Source organism: Drosophila obscura, unplaced genomic scaffold (genome assembly GCF_018151105.1).
Source record: "Drosophila obscura isolate BZ-5 IFL unplaced genomic scaffold, ASM1815110v1 contig_200, whole genome shotgun sequence".
In the NCBI taxonomy this organism is placed as follows: Eukaryota; Metazoa; Arthropoda; class Insecta; order Diptera; family Drosophilidae; genus Drosophila; species Drosophila obscura.
This window is the reverse complement of record NW_024542791.1, coordinates 448,924-465,856: the sequence shown is the minus strand read 5'-3', so window position 1 is coordinate 465,856 and position 16,933 is coordinate 448,924. Positions and strand designations below refer to the sequence as shown.

The 16,933-nt window shown below is 44.8% G+C and overlaps 6 protein-coding genes and 1 long non-coding RNA gene across 7 annotated transcripts; 4 read left to right on the top strand and 3 right to left on the bottom strand.

The window, feature by feature from the left end:
• Positions 1-1,151: 1,151 nt before the first annotated feature.
• LOC111073069 lies at positions 1,152-1,914 on the bottom strand. Its single transcript, XR_002607662.2, has 3 exons — positions 1,806-1,914; positions 1,424-1,733; positions 1,152-1,357 (listed from the first exon to the last, which is right to left on the bottom strand). It is a non-coding gene; the product is annotated as an uncharacterized LOC111073069 (long non-coding RNA).
• A 483-nt stretch (positions 1,915-2,397) lies between these two features.
• LOC121403778 (lactosylceramide 4-alpha-galactosyltransferase-like) lies at positions 2,398-3,621 on the top strand. The gene is made up of 2 exons (XM_022365183.2): positions 2,398-2,979; positions 3,039-3,621. The coding sequence occupies exons 1-2, from the start codon at positions 2,525-2,527 to the stop codon at positions 3,619-3,621; spliced, it is 1,038 nt and encodes a 345-aa protein (XP_022220875.2). The 5' UTR covers positions 2,398-2,524.
• A 79-nt stretch (positions 3,622-3,700) lies between these two features.
• On the top strand, positions 3,701-5,806 carry LOC111073052 (lactosylceramide 4-alpha-galactosyltransferase-like). Its single transcript, XM_041593867.1, has 2 exons — positions 3,701-4,798; positions 4,852-5,806. The coding sequence occupies exons 1-2, from the start codon at positions 4,245-4,247 to the stop codon at positions 5,426-5,428; spliced, it is 1,131 nt and encodes a 376-aa protein (XP_041449801.1). The 5' UTR covers positions 3,701-4,244; the 3' UTR covers positions 5,429-5,806.
• On the bottom strand, positions 5,704-9,022 carry LOC111073051 (pre-mRNA-processing factor 40 homolog A). Its single transcript, XM_022365177.2, has 6 exons — positions 8,470-9,022; positions 8,163-8,395; positions 7,044-8,098; positions 6,618-6,983; positions 6,467-6,547; positions 5,704-6,386 (listed from the first exon to the last, which is right to left on the bottom strand). Exons 1-6 carry the CDS (start codon positions 8,871-8,873, stop codon positions 6,096-6,098), a joined length of 2,430 nt encoding a protein of 809 aa, XP_022220869.1. The 5' UTR covers positions 8,874-9,022; the 3' UTR covers positions 5,704-6,095.
• Positions 9,023-9,356: 334 nt separating this feature from the next.
• Positions 9,357-11,627, top strand: LOC111073033 (lactosylceramide 4-alpha-galactosyltransferase-like). Its single transcript, XM_022365153.2, has 4 exons — positions 9,357-9,454; positions 9,530-9,596; positions 9,663-10,241; positions 10,312-11,627. The coding sequence occupies exons 3-4, from the start codon at positions 9,679-9,681 to the stop codon at positions 10,892-10,894; spliced, it is 1,146 nt and encodes a 381-aa protein (XP_022220845.2). The 5' UTR covers positions 9,357-9,454; positions 9,530-9,596; positions 9,663-9,678; the 3' UTR covers positions 10,895-11,627.
• An 80-nt stretch (positions 11,628-11,707) lies between these two features.
• LOC111073053 lies at positions 11,708-14,063 on the bottom strand. The gene is made up of 3 exons (XM_022365184.2): positions 13,601-14,063; positions 13,119-13,538; positions 11,708-13,054 (listed from the first exon to the last, which is right to left on the bottom strand). The coding sequence occupies exons 1-3, from the start codon at positions 14,061-14,063 to the stop codon at positions 11,772-11,774; spliced, it is 2,166 nt and encodes a 721-aa protein (XP_022220876.2). The 3' UTR covers positions 11,708-11,771.
• Positions 14,064-15,722: 1,659 nt separating this feature from the next.
• Positions 15,723-16,425, top strand: LOC111073065 (ficolin-2-like). The gene is made up of 2 exons (XM_022365197.2): positions 15,723-15,800; positions 15,865-16,425. Exons 1-2 carry the CDS (start codon positions 15,729-15,731, stop codon positions 16,423-16,425), a joined length of 633 nt encoding a protein of 210 aa, XP_022220889.2. The 5' UTR covers positions 15,723-15,728.
• The last annotated feature ends 508 nt before the right edge of the window (positions 16,426-16,933 follow it).

Sequence of the window (16,933 nt, the reverse complement as noted above, 5' to 3'; positions counted from 1 at the left end):
ATGTACTAAAATCTCTATTCTATATTTCATGGGACCTTCAGTAGACCGAATATATAAGATTAAATGCATTAACTACATATACAGATATATAATTATTTATTAACTGGAATACGCTTATATTTGTACAATGTAACGAACTCTTTTCCACACCACCAGTAGAGTGGTAGAGTCCTAGGCGCGTTTTTTTTAACGTGGTATCCCCAGTAGGCCTATTCCACGCTCCGCATCTCAATCATCTGTTGTATTCTAAAATATAAATTGCACAGAATTATGTATAATTTTCACAATGAAGAGTCTTTTTTTGGAACTAAATAATTACCAGTAGATGTGGTAGTGGTGATACTGTGTTGTGTGTTGTGTGATGTGCCGCCATGTGCTTGTGCGTTGTGTACTTGTCTTGTACGCTCCATCCATATCTCCTTATCTGCTTTTCCGCCTCGTCGTCCAATCCTTCGATCCAACCTTGCTGCGTGTTGGTGTACTGTTCTTGTTTAATTTTTCTGACAGGGGTTTCCAACAGAGCCATCTGAGTGTGCCGGTGTGTAAGTCTGCAGTTGAGTGAGAGTGACTAACGAGCCTAACCTAAATATTTTTACACTTTTTGCTTAAAATTAATCCGAAACAAAAAAATCGGAAATTATATTTGTTAAAATTTTGAATTTTGTGTGTTCACAGTCCGGGCTGCCGAACTGAACTGATTATTTTTAGGTATTCTCACACGCATCCAAATTTGACAACTGTGGTTTCCCTGGGCATGGATTACTGGGTTTACTTTTTTTTGTCGGAAATATGTGGATTTAGTTTTTTGGGAAAAGCTCTAGGACCTAGTGGATTTTAGTGGTGGATGGAAGAACTTTGGATGATCCCAAGCTATTAATGATACTACAACTCCGTTCCCTTGGATTTATGAATAATTTACATGCATAAACTAAATGCGCTCTTTCTATTATCTCTTGACAAATGTAACTGTTTAATAACAATTTTTATTAAAATCAAGTTGGCTTTTTTTCACATATCAATATTTTTAAGATATTTTACTTTTTTCTTTACAAATCAATCGAGTATTCTTTTTATAAGTAAAGACTCAAAAATGTACTAAAATCTCTATTCTATATTTCATGGGGCCTTCAGTAGACCGAATATATAAGATTAAATGCATTAACTACATATACAGATATATAATTATTTATTAACTGGAATACGCTTATATTTGTACAATGTAACGAACTCTTTTCCACACCACCAGTAGAGTGGTAGAGTCCTAGGCGCGTTTTTTTTAACGTGGTATCCCCAGTAGGCCTATTCCACGCTCCAAACTTCAATTTAAAATCGTTTCCATGTCATCATCGGTTGTGTCCTAGAATATAGATTGCAGAAAATAATCCATTGGAAAACAATAAGACACCAAAAACTGAACAATTACCATTATTTGCATGACCATTATGCACCATGTGTGTAGTTGGTTTTCGGTTTTAGCGGTTTTCAAGAGTAGCCAATTAATACTGATCAATTACCTTTTTTTTAGTAAGTCGTATGTGTGTATGTACATATGTATATCGCTGCTGCACTTTTGACTGCTTTGTGTATATCCTGTGTGGCACCTGTACAATTGCTGACTCTGTTTCAGCCTTGTGTATTGTCTGCAGAGGAGTTCGAGGGCAGAGGAGTCGCCAGTTTCTGCTTATGCCTTGTCCGTTTTTGTTTAATATTCTGTTATGTTCATTAAATCCACACTACTCGTATATCCAAAAAAAAGTACAATTAAGAAAAGAAAAATATCTAAAACTAACACAACGTAAGCTTACAATGTTTTTTTGTAAAAATTTGTTTAAAAAAATTCCACTTTTTACTTAAACCTAACTTAAACTATTTACACTTTTTACTTAAAATTAATCCAGAACAAAATATTTTGTGTTTCTGTGTGTTCACTAGAGAGGCAACCGAACGGGACTGAATACTTTTCAGTATTCTCACACGACTCACAATTCGACAACTGGGGTTTCATTGGGCATGGACTACTGGGTTTACATTTTTTGTTGGAAATTTGTATACACATTTTTTTTAACTGTTCGCGTACTTAGATGTTTTTGTATGTAGGATATATACATATAGTATGTTTTATTTTTCCTTGGCTAACAATTTGGTTTACCAACTCGAGCCGCTTTTACGTATAATTGCATATAAAATATATTGATATACATATACTATACATATATACATAAATGTATAGATAGATAGGTTCATAGTACCCTGTGTAGTGTAGTGTAGCGACATGTTTTCCGCGACTTTCAAGGTCAGGGCCAGTCCCTTTAAGCCAATGACTATATCCACGAGTAAATTAACATCTTCCATTTTTTCACCAAGATGGCTGTGAATGGTTAGATAAAACATTTATCGTATTATGGCAGTAGTATTCCTGAAGTTCAAGGAAGCACATCGCAAATAAGTTTACCAAAATTTGTGTACTTTTCATTACTAAAATTCCAAAGTCAGTCAGTTAATTTTCATGCCGCCCACCTAAATAATGCTTTTGCTAATCGTGTCTCTGATTTTAATACTAGTAAATGCAGAGGTCGCACAACCGGCAGTGCCATCTTTTGATCAACTGGCGAGCATCCGCCTGGACGATATTCTACTGGCGGAGCCCAGGCCCACGCCCGGACGGAGCATATTCTTTCACGAAACGAGCTGCTTCGATCCCAGAACTAATCAGTATAATCTCCCGAAGCTAAACGCCCGTCAAGCCTGCGCAATCGAATCAGCGGCACTTCATAATCCGGACTTCCAGGTGTTCGTTTTATTTGCCGACCCCAAATACCGAGTAACCCCCAAGGGGCTGAACAGCAGCCACCAGCAGCCATTTATCGATGTTATCTTAAGCTACAGCAATGTCCATTTGAGACGTGTAAATGTCTGGAGATATGCTGCCGGCACACCCATGGAAGAGTGGCTCAGGAACGGTGATCTGTTGCGCTCGCAGTAAGTTGGATCTCAGGATCGGGCATCCAAAAATGGAATACCAATATTGACATTTCCAGACATTTGGTCTCTCATGTGTCGGATTTCCTGCGCTACTTGACCCTGTTTCGCTATGGCGGCCTGTATCTGGACATGGATGTGGTCGTGCTGCAAAAAATGGAGGATCTGCCACCCAATTACACTGGAGCCGAGTCCGATAGTATGCTTGCCGCTGGCGTCATGAACTTAGCAGCCACTGGCATTGGTCATGAGATTGCCGAGCTGTGTCTGCGCGACTTTCAGCTAAATTTCAATGGCAGTGTTTGGGCTATGAATGGCCCAGGTGTGATAACACGCGTGGCCCAACTGATTTGCGACACTGACTACGTCGCACTCATGCAGGACGATCGCAAACGGTGCGCAGGCTTCAAGGTGTACGGGCGGGGCGCCTTCTACGCTGTGCACTCCAGTCAGTGGCGCGATCTCTTTGAGCCCGACAAACTGGAGCAGACCCTGGCTCGCATCAGATACTCGTATGTGGTACACATGTGGAACAAGCACTCGAGTCAGCTAGCTATTAAGGTCGGTTCTACCAGCGCCTATGCCAAATTTGCAGAACGAAACTGCCCGCGGGCCTTTCATGCAGCGGGTGAATATTTCTAGACGATTTATTTTGAATTTGTTTTGTCAATATAAATTGATTGGACTTGCCCGCAGAGGATCTTACTTCATTTTGGGAGTATTTTTATCTGACTTTGAGATTGGCTCGCTTTTTGATTGGTTTTTTTGGGTCTGTGTTTTTCAGAACCTGGTTGTGGAGCCTCCTTCTGAGCATCCTTTGCCTTTTGGCCTAAGAATAACTTACCCGAATGCAAAGTAAAGGTTCTGCATGAAGGGTCTGCTGACCAAGTGGCAGCTTAGTGCTAGATGCGACCAATATCACTATTTCCCCTTTGTTTCCTATGGAGGACAACGCGCCAATCAGATAATCTCAGGCCTTCGTTCTGGCAGCATCTTATCGGTCTTTCTCGACAGCTGGAAAGAATCTTATAAATATTTGAAGCTTTGGAAAGGTTCGTCTGTAGGTAGCATCTGTGAACCCCATTTATGAACTTATTTCAAGTTTTCTACCCCAAGAAGGCTGTGACGAAAACTGTTTTATGCCATAAAATAATAACTACATGCACAAATATTTTGTTATTTATAGTTATTTATTTCACAAAATTATATTGCTTCAGCGAACACAGATTTAGTAACTTATCCACGATTTTTGTTCAGTCCTAAAAATGCTCCTGTGGTATTTTAATAATGGCCGACTTCGTTTGCTTTTCATGGCGTTGATTGTCATACTGACAGGTGGCATTGGCCTCATCTACCATTGGCAAAATGAAACGGGTGAAGAGTCGTTGCCACAGTCTACGGAAGTCCCACAGCTGGCAGTGCCATCTGATGATCCACTGGCGAACATCCGTCTAGCCGATATTCTAGTGGCGGAGCCCAGGCCCACGCCCGGACGGAGTATATTTTTTCACGAAACGAGCTGCTATGATGCCAAAAATAAGGAGTATAATCATCTCATGAAGTTAAACGCCCGTCAAGCTTGTGCAATCGAATCAGCTGCACTTCATAATCCGAATTCTCAGGTGTTCGTTTTGTTTGTCGACCGAAAATACAGACTTCTTGTTGACTCCAACGGTGGAAACAGATGGAACCAGCAGCCATTTATCGATGCCATCTTAAGCTACAAAAATGTCAATTTGCGGCGTCTAAATCTCTGGAGATACACTGCCGACACACCCATGGAAGAATGGCTCAAGGACGGTAATCTCTTTGGCTCGCAGTAAGTTGGAACTCAGCGATGTCCCTCCAAGCATTCAATCTCCATAATTCCAGATATATGGTCTCCCACATCTCTGATTTCCTGCGCTACTTGACCCTGTATCGCTATGGCGGCCTCTATCTGGACATGGATGTGGTCGTGCTGCAAAAAATGGAGGATCTGCCACCCAATTACACTGGAGCCGAGTCCGATAGTACGCTTGGCGCTGGCGTCATGAGGTTGGCAGCCACTGGCTTTGGTCATGAGATTGCCAAGTCCTGTTTGCTCGACTTTCAGCAAAATTTCGATGGCAAAGAATGGGGTACCAATGGCCCAGGTGTTATAACACGCGTGGCCCAACAGATTTGTGGCACCAAAAATATCTCAGTAATGCTGGAGAATCGCAAACGCTGCTTGGGCTTTATGGTGTTTGGGTGCAGCGCCTTTTACGCTATAGAGAATTGGCCTGGTTTCTTTGATCCCAAAAGACTGGAGAAGACCATGGCCCGCACCAAAGACTCGTATGTGGTGCATGTGTGGAACAGCCAGTCGCATAAGGAACCAATCAAGGTTGGTTCAGACACTGCCTATGCCAAATATGCCGAAAAAAATTGCCCGCGTGCCTATGAAGCGGCGGGTGAATACTTCTAGAAATTTGATCTTGAAGATTTTCTGTCTTTAAAATTCAAGTTGGATCTGGGCACAATTCTAAGCGACCTGAAGACGGGCAATCGTTGGGCGGGCAGGCTTGGATTTTCAGTCGCAGTGGTTGGACTTGTATGAAATGCATAGTTTGCGCTTTAAATATGAACTAAAAGGGACTGGGTGGGTAGTTTATAAGCTCGTCTTAAGGTTCGGATATTAACTCACACATTCCTTCCTTTATATATCGGATATGCCAGCCACAAAATTGGATTCAAATTGAATACGTGTAGAGCATTCGTTACATTCATCGGTTTTGTTTTATTCTGTTGCAGGGACACAGACCAAAATCTATTGCATATAAATTAAAATTCTGTGTACAATCTAATGCTTTTGTTTTTTTTATACATTCAAACTTATTGCTTCTAAGAAATTACATTAAGTGTTTTGCTGTGTGACTTGTGCTGGTGTGGGGATCAGAAAGCTGGGCCAGGACTCGAGAAGGCAAAGAGATGTGCAGTTGCGCAGCATTTTAGATTTTTATAACAGGCGTTGGAAGAGTTTGCGTGTCCGTCCATCAACTGAGCCACAGCTGCACACCCTGCATTGGGAATCTAGGAGTTTTCCCCATACGCTGTCTATGATGGTCTACGCTGGCTGTTCACGCTGGCAGCGATCATTCGTCCAGCTGCTCATTGAGTTGTGCCAGAAGCGCTGCCCGCTTTGATTCTAGTTCGCCGTCGCTTAGCGTTAATTCCTCGTTGCGTGAGCCACCCGAATCCATGGACTGGACGGGACTGAGTGGTGTCGTGGAGCGATTGTGTCTGTTGTGTCGTTTGCCTTCTTTGTCTTTTTTGGAACGCTTCTCCTTTTTCTTCTTCTTGGCTGGCGAATGCGAATTGGAATCGTTATGCAGTAGCGCCAAGCTGGGTGACAGATTACCACCTAAATCCGACTCACACGACGACTGAAAAACAAAAGGCAAAAAGGCAACAAATAAGATTCACAAACATAAAGAATGGGGTCTGTCTAGCCAAGCCAACTTACTCCTCGCAATTTGTTCTTGCGCTTCTTTTTCTTCTTCAGCAGCTTTTCGCTCTCGATGCTGCCAATGGAGCTCAGTGAATGCTGTAGGGTGTGGGAAGGGGACGGGTTTCAAGGAACCATTAAGGGCATTGAAATAACTCAAATTACTTACGGAACGGGATTTGGAACGCCTTCGTTTTGACTTTTCCACCTCAACCAGTTCATTTTCAATGTCCGATCTCGATGTGGATCGCACCCGCTTTTTGTGCTTTTTATTCTTTTTCGATTTACGCGACCGCGAATGATGATGGCTGCAGGCATCTTCGCTTTCCTTGATAAAGTCCTCCCAGATCTTCTCCACACCGATTTCCTTCTCGTACACAGCAAATGCCTCCAAGTGCTCCACCAGCTTTTTGGCACTGTCATAGGTCTCGGCCACAGACACGTTCGCCTCGAGCCATTCGTTTTTAATTTCATTCTCCAGTTTTCGCAGTCGTCGCACCTCTTCCTTCAGGCGCTCCTTTTCGATGGCCTCCGCCTGGGAAAAAGAAAGTGATTTCATTACGACTTTGAATCGATTCCCATGCAGCTGCCTTACCTTTTCCAGCAGAGAATTATAGGTGAGCTTTACATTGCCCGCATCGAGGCTGGCCGAACGTTTATCCTCGCACACCACCGTGGCAAAGTCCTCGAATGATGTCTTGGCCTGCACCACAAATGCCTTCTCTTTGAGAATCTCTCGTATGATTTTCCTTTCGTCATGGAAGCGAGCCTTCAGATTCTCCACATAGAACTTGAATAGATCCAAGGGGGTGGAGCCACTCTGGCCGAGCATGGCCGAGAATCGTAGATCCGCGGATATGATGGGATACAGCTCCACCCACAGCGACATGGAGGTGAGTTTGCCCTCCTCGTGCAGGGAGTCGAGCAGAGCCAGAAAGGAGTCTCGATTCTTGCGCTGTTGTCGCTTCATTCGCTTCTTCTCCCGCTCACGTTCCTCCTCCTCCTCCTTCTCCAGCGTGCGTATGTGCTCCTCGAAAACAATTAGAGCATCTTCCTTGTCCATGCCCAAGAGGGTCACATCGTTTTTGAATGCCACATTGTCCAGGAGCATAACCTGAGCCTCGGACCAGGTGGTGGCATGATTGATGGATGTCATCGACTCTAGCAGCTCGCCCAACACCTTCATATTGCGCTTCTTCAGGACTCGCGCCTCCTCTTTCTCCCGCTTACCAAGATTGAATATGCAATCCTCATAGATATCCCGTCGATCCGTTTCTGGCACTACGGTCCACGTTCGATTACCTGCAAAGACCTCCTCACATCGGAAATACTTCATCTGGGAGTTCATCTTATCGCTGGACATGAGGAACTGTTCGAGGTCCTCTTTCGCCTTCTTGGCCTTCAGCCGGGACTCCTCACGCTCGTCCTTCACCTTCTGCGTCTTGTAGGCATTGAACGTCTGCTTGCGCTCGTTGAGGTTCTTGAAGGCGCTGTAGCGCGGATCCTTCGATATGATCTTCACACACTGATCCCAATTGGCATTTGAGGGCACGTTGCGGTCCCGCAGTAGGTCCTTGAACGCTTCTATGGCCTCGCGCTTGTCCTTGAACACCAGCGGGCTGCCCTCCGATGACTTGTCATCCTTTTTAGCTAAAAAAATATGCAATAAAGCAGTCAGTTCCGAAGGTACGTTATGCTCAGAGACGGCACTCACAATTCGGCTGCGGCACCTCAATGGAGGCCAATGTGGCCGCCATAGCCTGATCGAGAGCCGATGATGAGTTTTCGTTACTGCTCGGCGTCAGCGGCGAGTGAATCTCGGGCGTGGGTATCCTTGGGACTGCGGGCAGAGCAGCTGGCAAAATACTTGCCAATGCCACATGCGGCACCAGTCCCGTCAGGCTGGAGGATGTCATCGCTGCCACAGCTTTGGCTGCAGCAGCAGCTCTGAAACAAATCCAAGCAAGAGGCCAAGGGTGAGTAAATTGAATAGCCAATAGCCATGCAACCTCTGTACTTACTCCTCCGCCTTGGCCTTTGCCTTCATATCAACATATTCCGGCGGTGGCTCCCAGCACGTTTCCTTCGTGGCCACATTGTGGTAATACACTTTGCCCGTATCGGAGCGATATTCCTTCCAGGGGCATTGGTTGTGCAGCTGCTCAGCGGGCGTCATCAGAGCCTCGGGCTTCTCCCACGAGCTTTGCTTGGTGTTTTGATTGTAGTAATATGGTCGTCCATCGGGCGCCTTGTGCTCTGTCCACTCCGTGTTGGAGGCCATCACACCGAATGCCGCTGCCAGTTCGGGCGGTGGGGGAGCAGCAAAGCCGGGCGGGGGAAATTGTGGAACTATGGCAGCAGCCGGCGGCGTGTATCCCATTCCCCTGCCGATCGCTGCTGCTCCATTGCTAGGAGGAACATTCATTTCACTATTTTGCTATATTGTATTTAAGCGGTGCTACGTCTACCGGTCGTTGCGTATGCGATGCGGCCGCCAGTAGAAACCGTTTATTGAAATAAATGAAAAAAAATTCAATGAAAACGCCGCTTTCCACACATTTGATGATATATATCGCTGGGGGTTTCTTTTTCGCAGCTATCGATAACATATCGCAAAATGCAAATTCAACCTAGAGATGGTCATGATGTGTGTTAACGATGTGTCTAGCGACAAATTGTAATTATTTATATGATATTATGAGCTAAATATTTGATTACCACTTAAATACTTTTCCTGACTGTCGCAAAGTATGTAATTGAAAAATACAAAGTAAACTACTATTTGTATATCGTATATGGTCATGATGTGTGTTAACGATGTGTCTTTGTAAATGATTGTAGATATTTATATGATATTATGAGCTAAATAATTGATTACCACTTAAATACTTTTCCTGGCTGTCGCAAAGTATCTAATTGAAAAATACAAAGTAAACAGCTATTTGTATATCGTATTTACCGTTAGGATATCATATCGTCTGGCTCGAAAAGGCTCATCACTGGCAGGTAATGTTGTTGTTCGTTATCGCCCTCGGCTTGCATTTTATATGAACAAAACATTGTAAAATATTCCCTTGAAAGTTTTCTTATCGACAGAGAGTGCATTGAATTATGTTGGGAGCAATGGCAGTGTAACCTCACACTCGGAGTAAGCTGGCTGTAGCATTTTCCTGGCCCCAATCTCTAATTAAAGTGTCCAATTTTTCCAATACAGCCCGCCTGCCCTCGCCATGCTCCTGCGTATGCCAATGCTGGTGGCGCGTTATTTGCACAACGGAAGACTTCGTTTGCTGTTCGTGGCGTTGATTGTAATACTGATAGGCGGCCTTGCCCTCACGTACAATTGGGAAAATGATTTGCAGCAGTGCTTCATGGACATCGAAGAGGCAATACAGTCGACAGTGGCAGGTGCAGACCCGCTGGCACCCATCCGCCTAGAGGATGTGCTGCAGGCGGAGCCCAGGCCCACGCCCGGACGGAGCATATTCTTTCACGAAACCAGTTGCCATCAGGCCGAGAACAAAAAGTACAAATTGCTGCAGCTAACCGCCCGTCAAGCATGCGCAATCGAATCTGCTGCATTGCATAATCCGAATTTCCAGGTGTTCGTCTTGTTTGCCGGTCCCACCTACCGAGCTACCCCTCGCGGACGAAACAGCAGCAGCCAGCAACCCCTTGTCGATGCCATCTTAAGCTACAGCAATGTCCATTTGCGGAATCTGAATCTATGGCGCTACGCTGCGGGCACACCCATCGAGGAATGGCTCAAGGACGGTAGTCTGTTTCGCTCGCGGTAAGTTGGATCTCAGAGTTCAGAAACCTAAGCGTTCAATAACATTATTTTTTTTAATTTTTATTTTAAGATATTTGTTCTCCCACATCTCTGATTTCCTGCGTTATTTGACTCTGTTTCGCTATGGTGGCCTGTATCTGGACATGGATGTGGTCGTGCTGCAAAAAATGGAGGACGTGCCACCCAATTACACTGGAGCCGAGTCCAATACTCACCTTGCCGCTGGCGTCATGAGCTTGGCAGCCACTGGCTTTGGTCATGAGATTGCCGAGTCCTGTCTGCGCGACTTTCAACACAATTTCGCAGGCGAAGATTGGGGAAACAATGGCCCAGGCGTGATAACACGCGTGGCCCAACAGATTTGTGGCACCAAGGACATCGCAGTGATGCAAGAGGATAGCAAACGATGCTTGGGCTTCAAGGTGTATGGTCGAGGCGCCTTCTACGCTGTGCCGTGGAAGCAGTGGCGGGACTTCTTCGAGCCCGACAAACTGGAGGAGACCATGGCCCGCACCAAAGACTCGTATGTGGTGCATGTGTGGAACAAGCACTCGAATCAGCTAGCGATCAAAGTTGGTTCAACCAGCGCCTATGCCAAATATGCCGAAAAAAATTGCCCGCGTGCCTACCATGCGGCGGGTGAATATTTCTAGAAATATTAACTGGAAAGTTCTCTCGTTTAAGTCTTTTGTATATCGATGTTTCCCGCTGAAATCCAAAGAGTTATCGCCCTGCGAGGCATCGTTTATAGTTTGTATTTGTAGCTCATTTGTTTCTTATATTTTTGTTTGTTTAGCAAAGCAGAGCAAACAGCACGCATTCCGATAAAACAAACAAAAAGACGAACAGTCGTACAGACATAAGTATATGTATGTATATGTGTGGGTATGATTGTATAGCATGGATCTGGCTATTTAGACACATACTAACTCTCGTTTATTATCTTAAATACTCATTTAATTGATTCTCTGAAAACGAATCTGTATTTATAATAATATTTGCACAATATTATTTGCATCCCCATTGGGAATTAATTCTGATAACAGAATATTAACACACGAACAAAATGAAAAAAAAAGGCTATCAGTCTGGCGGGTCGAGGATAGCAATGTGTGTACGATGTTGATTCACCCACCGGGATGTGAAGGAAAGTTTAAAGATAAGAATCCGAAACAGAACTAAGATATTTCATAAGTATTTTTTGCATGTATACAAAATGAGTTGGGGCTTGGTTGGAGGGCGTGGTCGCAAAATGTATACAAATATTTTGTGAAAATATATCGTCTATGAGCCGGGAACTCCTTCAGCATGGGAATGGAGATTACGGTACTCACATTACTCACATAGTCTGGATGTACACAAATAGTAAATAAAAATATATCAAATATATTTGTAAAATCTAATTTCGGAACAAATTATATTATTTATAGATTAGATTAAGTATTCTTAATTTTCAAATTCTCCTAGTAGTTTTAAACATTTTCTAAAACGAAATGTGGCTACAGATCCTTGCTGCTGCTGCATCCTGCATCACATGCACTGCACTTGCGAGAAGCGCAAACAGGCTCCCACATTGTCCTCAGCATTGCCCTTACCCATGCCCGCGCCATCGCCAAAATGCACTCCAATGTAGAAGGGAGTGACTGTACTTTCGATGCGGCATGGCCACACGCCCGAGGAGCAGAACTGGGCACCACAGTGGACGGGCTCACAGCCGGGCAGGGGACCCAGGCCAGTGCCAATGAAGTCCTCGATGATGCACGGCATTGTTATGCGATCCGTGCAGGTGCTGAAGAACTGTCGAGCCTCGCGGCGACGCCGCCGTCTCAGTTGCAAATCAAAAGCGTTGCGCAGGAAGCCGAACAGGTCGAATCCTCCGCTGGGGGGGCTGCTGCCCACAGGCCGTGGACGTCGCGAAAAGCCAGGCTCTTCTGTGGTTGGTGGACTCCTAAAGAAAAGGAAGCCGCCATCGTTGTCGCTGTCCTCGTCGATGCCATCCTCCCCCCCAGAACCTTCTGCATCATCGCTGGCGGGCGAGGAAGCGGGCGCCTCAGACGAAGATGTGCTCTCCTCGGTGGCAGCCGCTGTGCTGGAGCGTAGAGGCGTCGGGGTGGTGCTTGTTGTCGTCGTGGTCATGGCTGCTGTGCTGCTGCTGGCGGTGGATGGAGCTGCCGATGACGCTGCAGTCGAATTGCTTGACATCATGGACATCAGAGTCGTTGTGGTGGAGTTGGCCATGTTGGCCAGCATCTGCATCAGGCTGCTAGACGTAGGAGCTGATGTGGTTGTTACCCCATTAGCTGGAGCAGCTGCTCCTCCTCCTCCTCCTCCTGCATTATCCGACAGTGCCGTAGCTGTATCAGGACTCGCTGATGGTCCACCTCCGTCGTCATTCAACGAGAAAGATGTTCCCGATGACATTCGCCCATCGCCGCCAATCCTGAATGACTGCTCATCGCATGGCTGATACATAATCGAGCACATATCCGTCTCCTGGCGCACACAAATGCGATAGTTCTGGTTGGCCAGATGCCGCCCATTCTCGGCAAAGTTAAAGGTCTGCATGACGCCCTCGATGCCCGTGTGATACTGCAGACAACCCGCTGGTGCACGCTGGCTGAATGGTATCTGCACCACGCTCATCTCCCAAATGCGTAGTGGCAGCAGCCGATTGGACAGGTTGAGATTGATGTCGATGATGCGATCGCCAGTGGCATTGCTGGTGCTGCTCGCATTGACTGAATCTACGGGACGTAGACTGCCATACAATGTGGATTGTCGTGGCGAGGCCCGAGCTCCCACATCATAGTACACTGAAGGGGGAAAGCGAATAAAATTATCATCAAAGTGGAACTAACTCTGAACTCTGAATCTCACAATGCTGTCCACTATTCTGTCCACAAAGGGAAATGGCTCCGCCTGGTCCGCCACTAATGTTGAATACATCGCCCTCACAGACGCCCGTCCGTCGATTCGGTTGTCCCAGCGTAAAGTGATGAAAATCGATCCTCAACTGGCTGATATCCTCGCTCATCATCTTCACCTTCAGGCTGCAGCCAGTGAAATTGGCGGGCATGAAGCTGGGAAAGCTGGGCGAGACGATATAGGTGATGTTGTTGGTTATGGTGACGTTGCAGCTGGCCAGAAACACACAGCAGACACCGAATCCCATGGCACATTCACCCTGGGACTGGCCACCCTTTTGGCGGCACTCGTAGGCATTCAGACAGTTGCCAATGCGACGATCATCATTGGACAGGCATTCTCCATCCACGGGCACAGGGAACAGATGAATCACTGGTGTGAACATAAAAAGAGATTCAATTGGGGCAACCATCGTGGGGTTGCCTTTAACATACCCTTGCCATGTCTGCTATTCCCGGACAGACTCTGATTGAGGCTCTGTTGCTCCTGCATTTCAATGGCAGTCAACTGATCCTCCTCCTCCTCCTCCTGTTGGGTATCCGATTCATTCGGATTGTCGCTCCAAATATCATAATGATACATGGGTGGCCACGCGGTCTCATTGGCGGGCGTCAACGATGCCGATGCAGGAGTCGGACTCAAACGAACCGCCAACAATATGCAAAGTGTAGCAACGAATGGCTGCAGCAGCAGGTTGCCAGTAGAACCACGGCAACAACCGGCTCCAGCAATAACTTTCTTTTTTCTTTCACTGCTGCTGCTGGTGCTGCTGGTGCTGCTGGTGCTGCTGCTGGTGCTGTGACTGCTGCCTCGTAATATCGCGGCTATATGGCAATTGGACTTGTTGTTCGCATCGCCGCTTTGCGACATCAGCATTTTTATGGCTTCCATGTCCATGTGTCCATGTGTTCAGCTGTGTGACTCCACCAGACTCCACTCCGTGTTTGTTTTTTGCGCGCGTGCGTTTCGCTGCAAAGTTGAATGAAAAGTGCGCCCGTCTACACAGCTCCAGATGCTTGGATGCTTGGATTGGATGCTTGGAATCTGCTGCCTTGTATCTCTGTGGTCTCTGTCTCTGCCCGGGACGAGACTGCTTTTCTCTGCGCACCCCAGTTGTGGCTGTCTTTTCATTTCTAATCTCTACTTATACTTACCTGCTATTTTCGGCGGTGTAATGTTCCATTTAGTTTTGCTGCTGACTCGCTCATTGGGACTGACTGTGCAACTGTGTCGAGTCGAGTATTGAGTGCTGAAAGAGATGATTTCATTTCTAAAGAAGTATTTAACACAGATAGCCACAGAACAGGCCCCGCCGACAAAATCAAACTTTCTTGCACTTACTTTTGCTTACGTTTATATATTCTTTTGTAAGATATTCTGCAAACTGCATTTCTTAATATTGTCACTGGTATTTAGGGTATTCCAATTTTTTGTATATAAAATTTTAAAATTTAAAGTACCGTTTTATATACATATAGGATTTTTTATGTTCCAAGTCGCCGCTTTTCATTGGCTTAAATAAATTATTCAGAAATAAAGATATGCAGGTTTTTGAATTTAAATTTAAGTATCACAGAGATACACACCCAAAAGATACTTTTAGGCTGATCGGAATATGTGAAAGTATCTGGGAGATGCACATCCAAAAGATACTTTTAGGCTTTAAGATTAGCAAATCGTATTTTCAAATATGTACCTGGTACATAAAAAAGAAAAAAGTAACATCGACTATACATATATGATATAGTAAGATAGCAGGCGCTCCCAGCGAAGGATTTCTCTGAAGACATTTCTCTGAATACGAACGGGACCAGTCGTACGCATTTCAAGTGGTAAAAAGGTCAAAAGAATATGGATTTTCAAATTTGTTTTACCTTTTTGACACACATTTTGACAAGCTCTATAGCGGTGAAAATGTATGTTCATGTCGCGCATTGATGTCTCTTTAAAGTGGTTTTAATTTTACGTAAATATGATTCGTACAATTATTTAAATTTAATTAAAGCCTTATTCTCATGTCAAAAATTCCTAGGTTAATAACAGTTAAAAATATACCGTTAGGCGGGACAGAACCATTTTCCTCGTATTTTTGTTATATAGTTGAATATTTTAGAAATATTTTGGGGAATCCTTTTTCTCAACAAATGTGATTTTGTGGAAATTTATTTTTATAGACATTTCAATTTGTGGTCAGAGAAATAGCGTAAACTAAGTCGAAAATTGTTGTATTAATTCACAACACAGTTGTTGATTAATTTATTTCTGTGGGGGGGGGTATTACCGTTGGAAAACAAGGGTTGTTAGTTGTACGTTGGGGCCACTGTCCACCGACGGTTTTATTTGATGATGCGAGATTTCGAAGTCCCCCCCCCGCGGGGGGGACCCCCCCCCCCCCCCCTCCGGGGGGTTACGAGTTTCGGGAAAGAATTGACTAAGAGCGCAGATTGGGGGGTGGCAGCCGCCGCGGGGGGCGCCGCGGGCATAGGCCAATTGACCAAGAAGATTTATAAAAAGACGGAACCAATAGCACTCTTCAGTCATTCAGTCATTCAGCGCGTAATAATGCAGTCAATGTGGATCTACTGGTTGCTTGTGTTTTTCCACTGCAAAAGCACAGGATTATCAGCAGTAGTGGTAAAGTTTGGAGTATATTCATATGGTTTTAATTCGTAAATGGCAAAAAAAAACATTATTTCAGCGTGCCGGAATGGAAAGGAACAGTAGTGGTATTCAAGTATTCAAGAATCCAAATAGCCATTGCCCGCTTGGTCCGACGTCCCATGGTATATATACTGTAGTCCTACCGAGCTTAGATCCTTTTAAAGTTTACTGCGATGAAGAAATTGCGGGTCCTGGCTGGACTGTGATCGCCCGTCGAACTAATGGAGAGCTTAATTTCTTCCGCAACTGGACGGAGTACAAGAGGGGATTCGGAGACGTTAGGGGCGACTTCTTCATAGGATTGGATAAGCTGCATGCCATAACGAAATTACAGTCCCACGAGCTATATGTAAACCTGGAGGACTTTGAGGGAAACACGCGATTCGCCAGATACGACGAGTTCTACATCGAAAGTGAAAATGACTTATATCGAATGTCAAAGTTGGGCGCCTTCACTGGGGATGCGGGTGATTCGATGAAAAAGTGCAGGAACCAGAAATTTTCCACCTACGACAGGGACAACGATCAGTGGGAGAATGGTAATTGTGCACTGTACCGCATGGGTCCCTGGTGGCACAGAGTTGAAAGGGATAAGTGAGTGCATACATATGAATATACCTTATGAACATTTTGTATTGCAATGATTTAATTCTAATCTCGTAGCTATAGTAGCCTTTTCGGCATGTATCTGAAGGGTACGGTGCCTGGAATGCCGTGGAAGGGAATGATGTGGTTGACTTTTCGACCTGATTATTCATTTAAAGCAATGCAAATGATGGTTCGCCCAAAGTTATCTTGCCTTATGGATGAATTATAATCAAATAACTCTGTATAAATAAATAAAAAAATATCTAACTGCAACGTTCATATTTTGAATGCATTTCAATGCTTCTTCGCATGGTAAGTAGTTTTGTTAAGCTTCTTCTTTTTTACGTATAAAATAAATGGTTTATGTTACATATACATTCATGATTACCAGGCACACATGTAGATAACACAATTTATTCTGATTAATCCACATTAACAATGCACCTCCCCCATCTCATATTTGTGTATCATTCTTATCACTGAAACATCTCCTCCTCTCCCTTCCAGTCTTATCACAC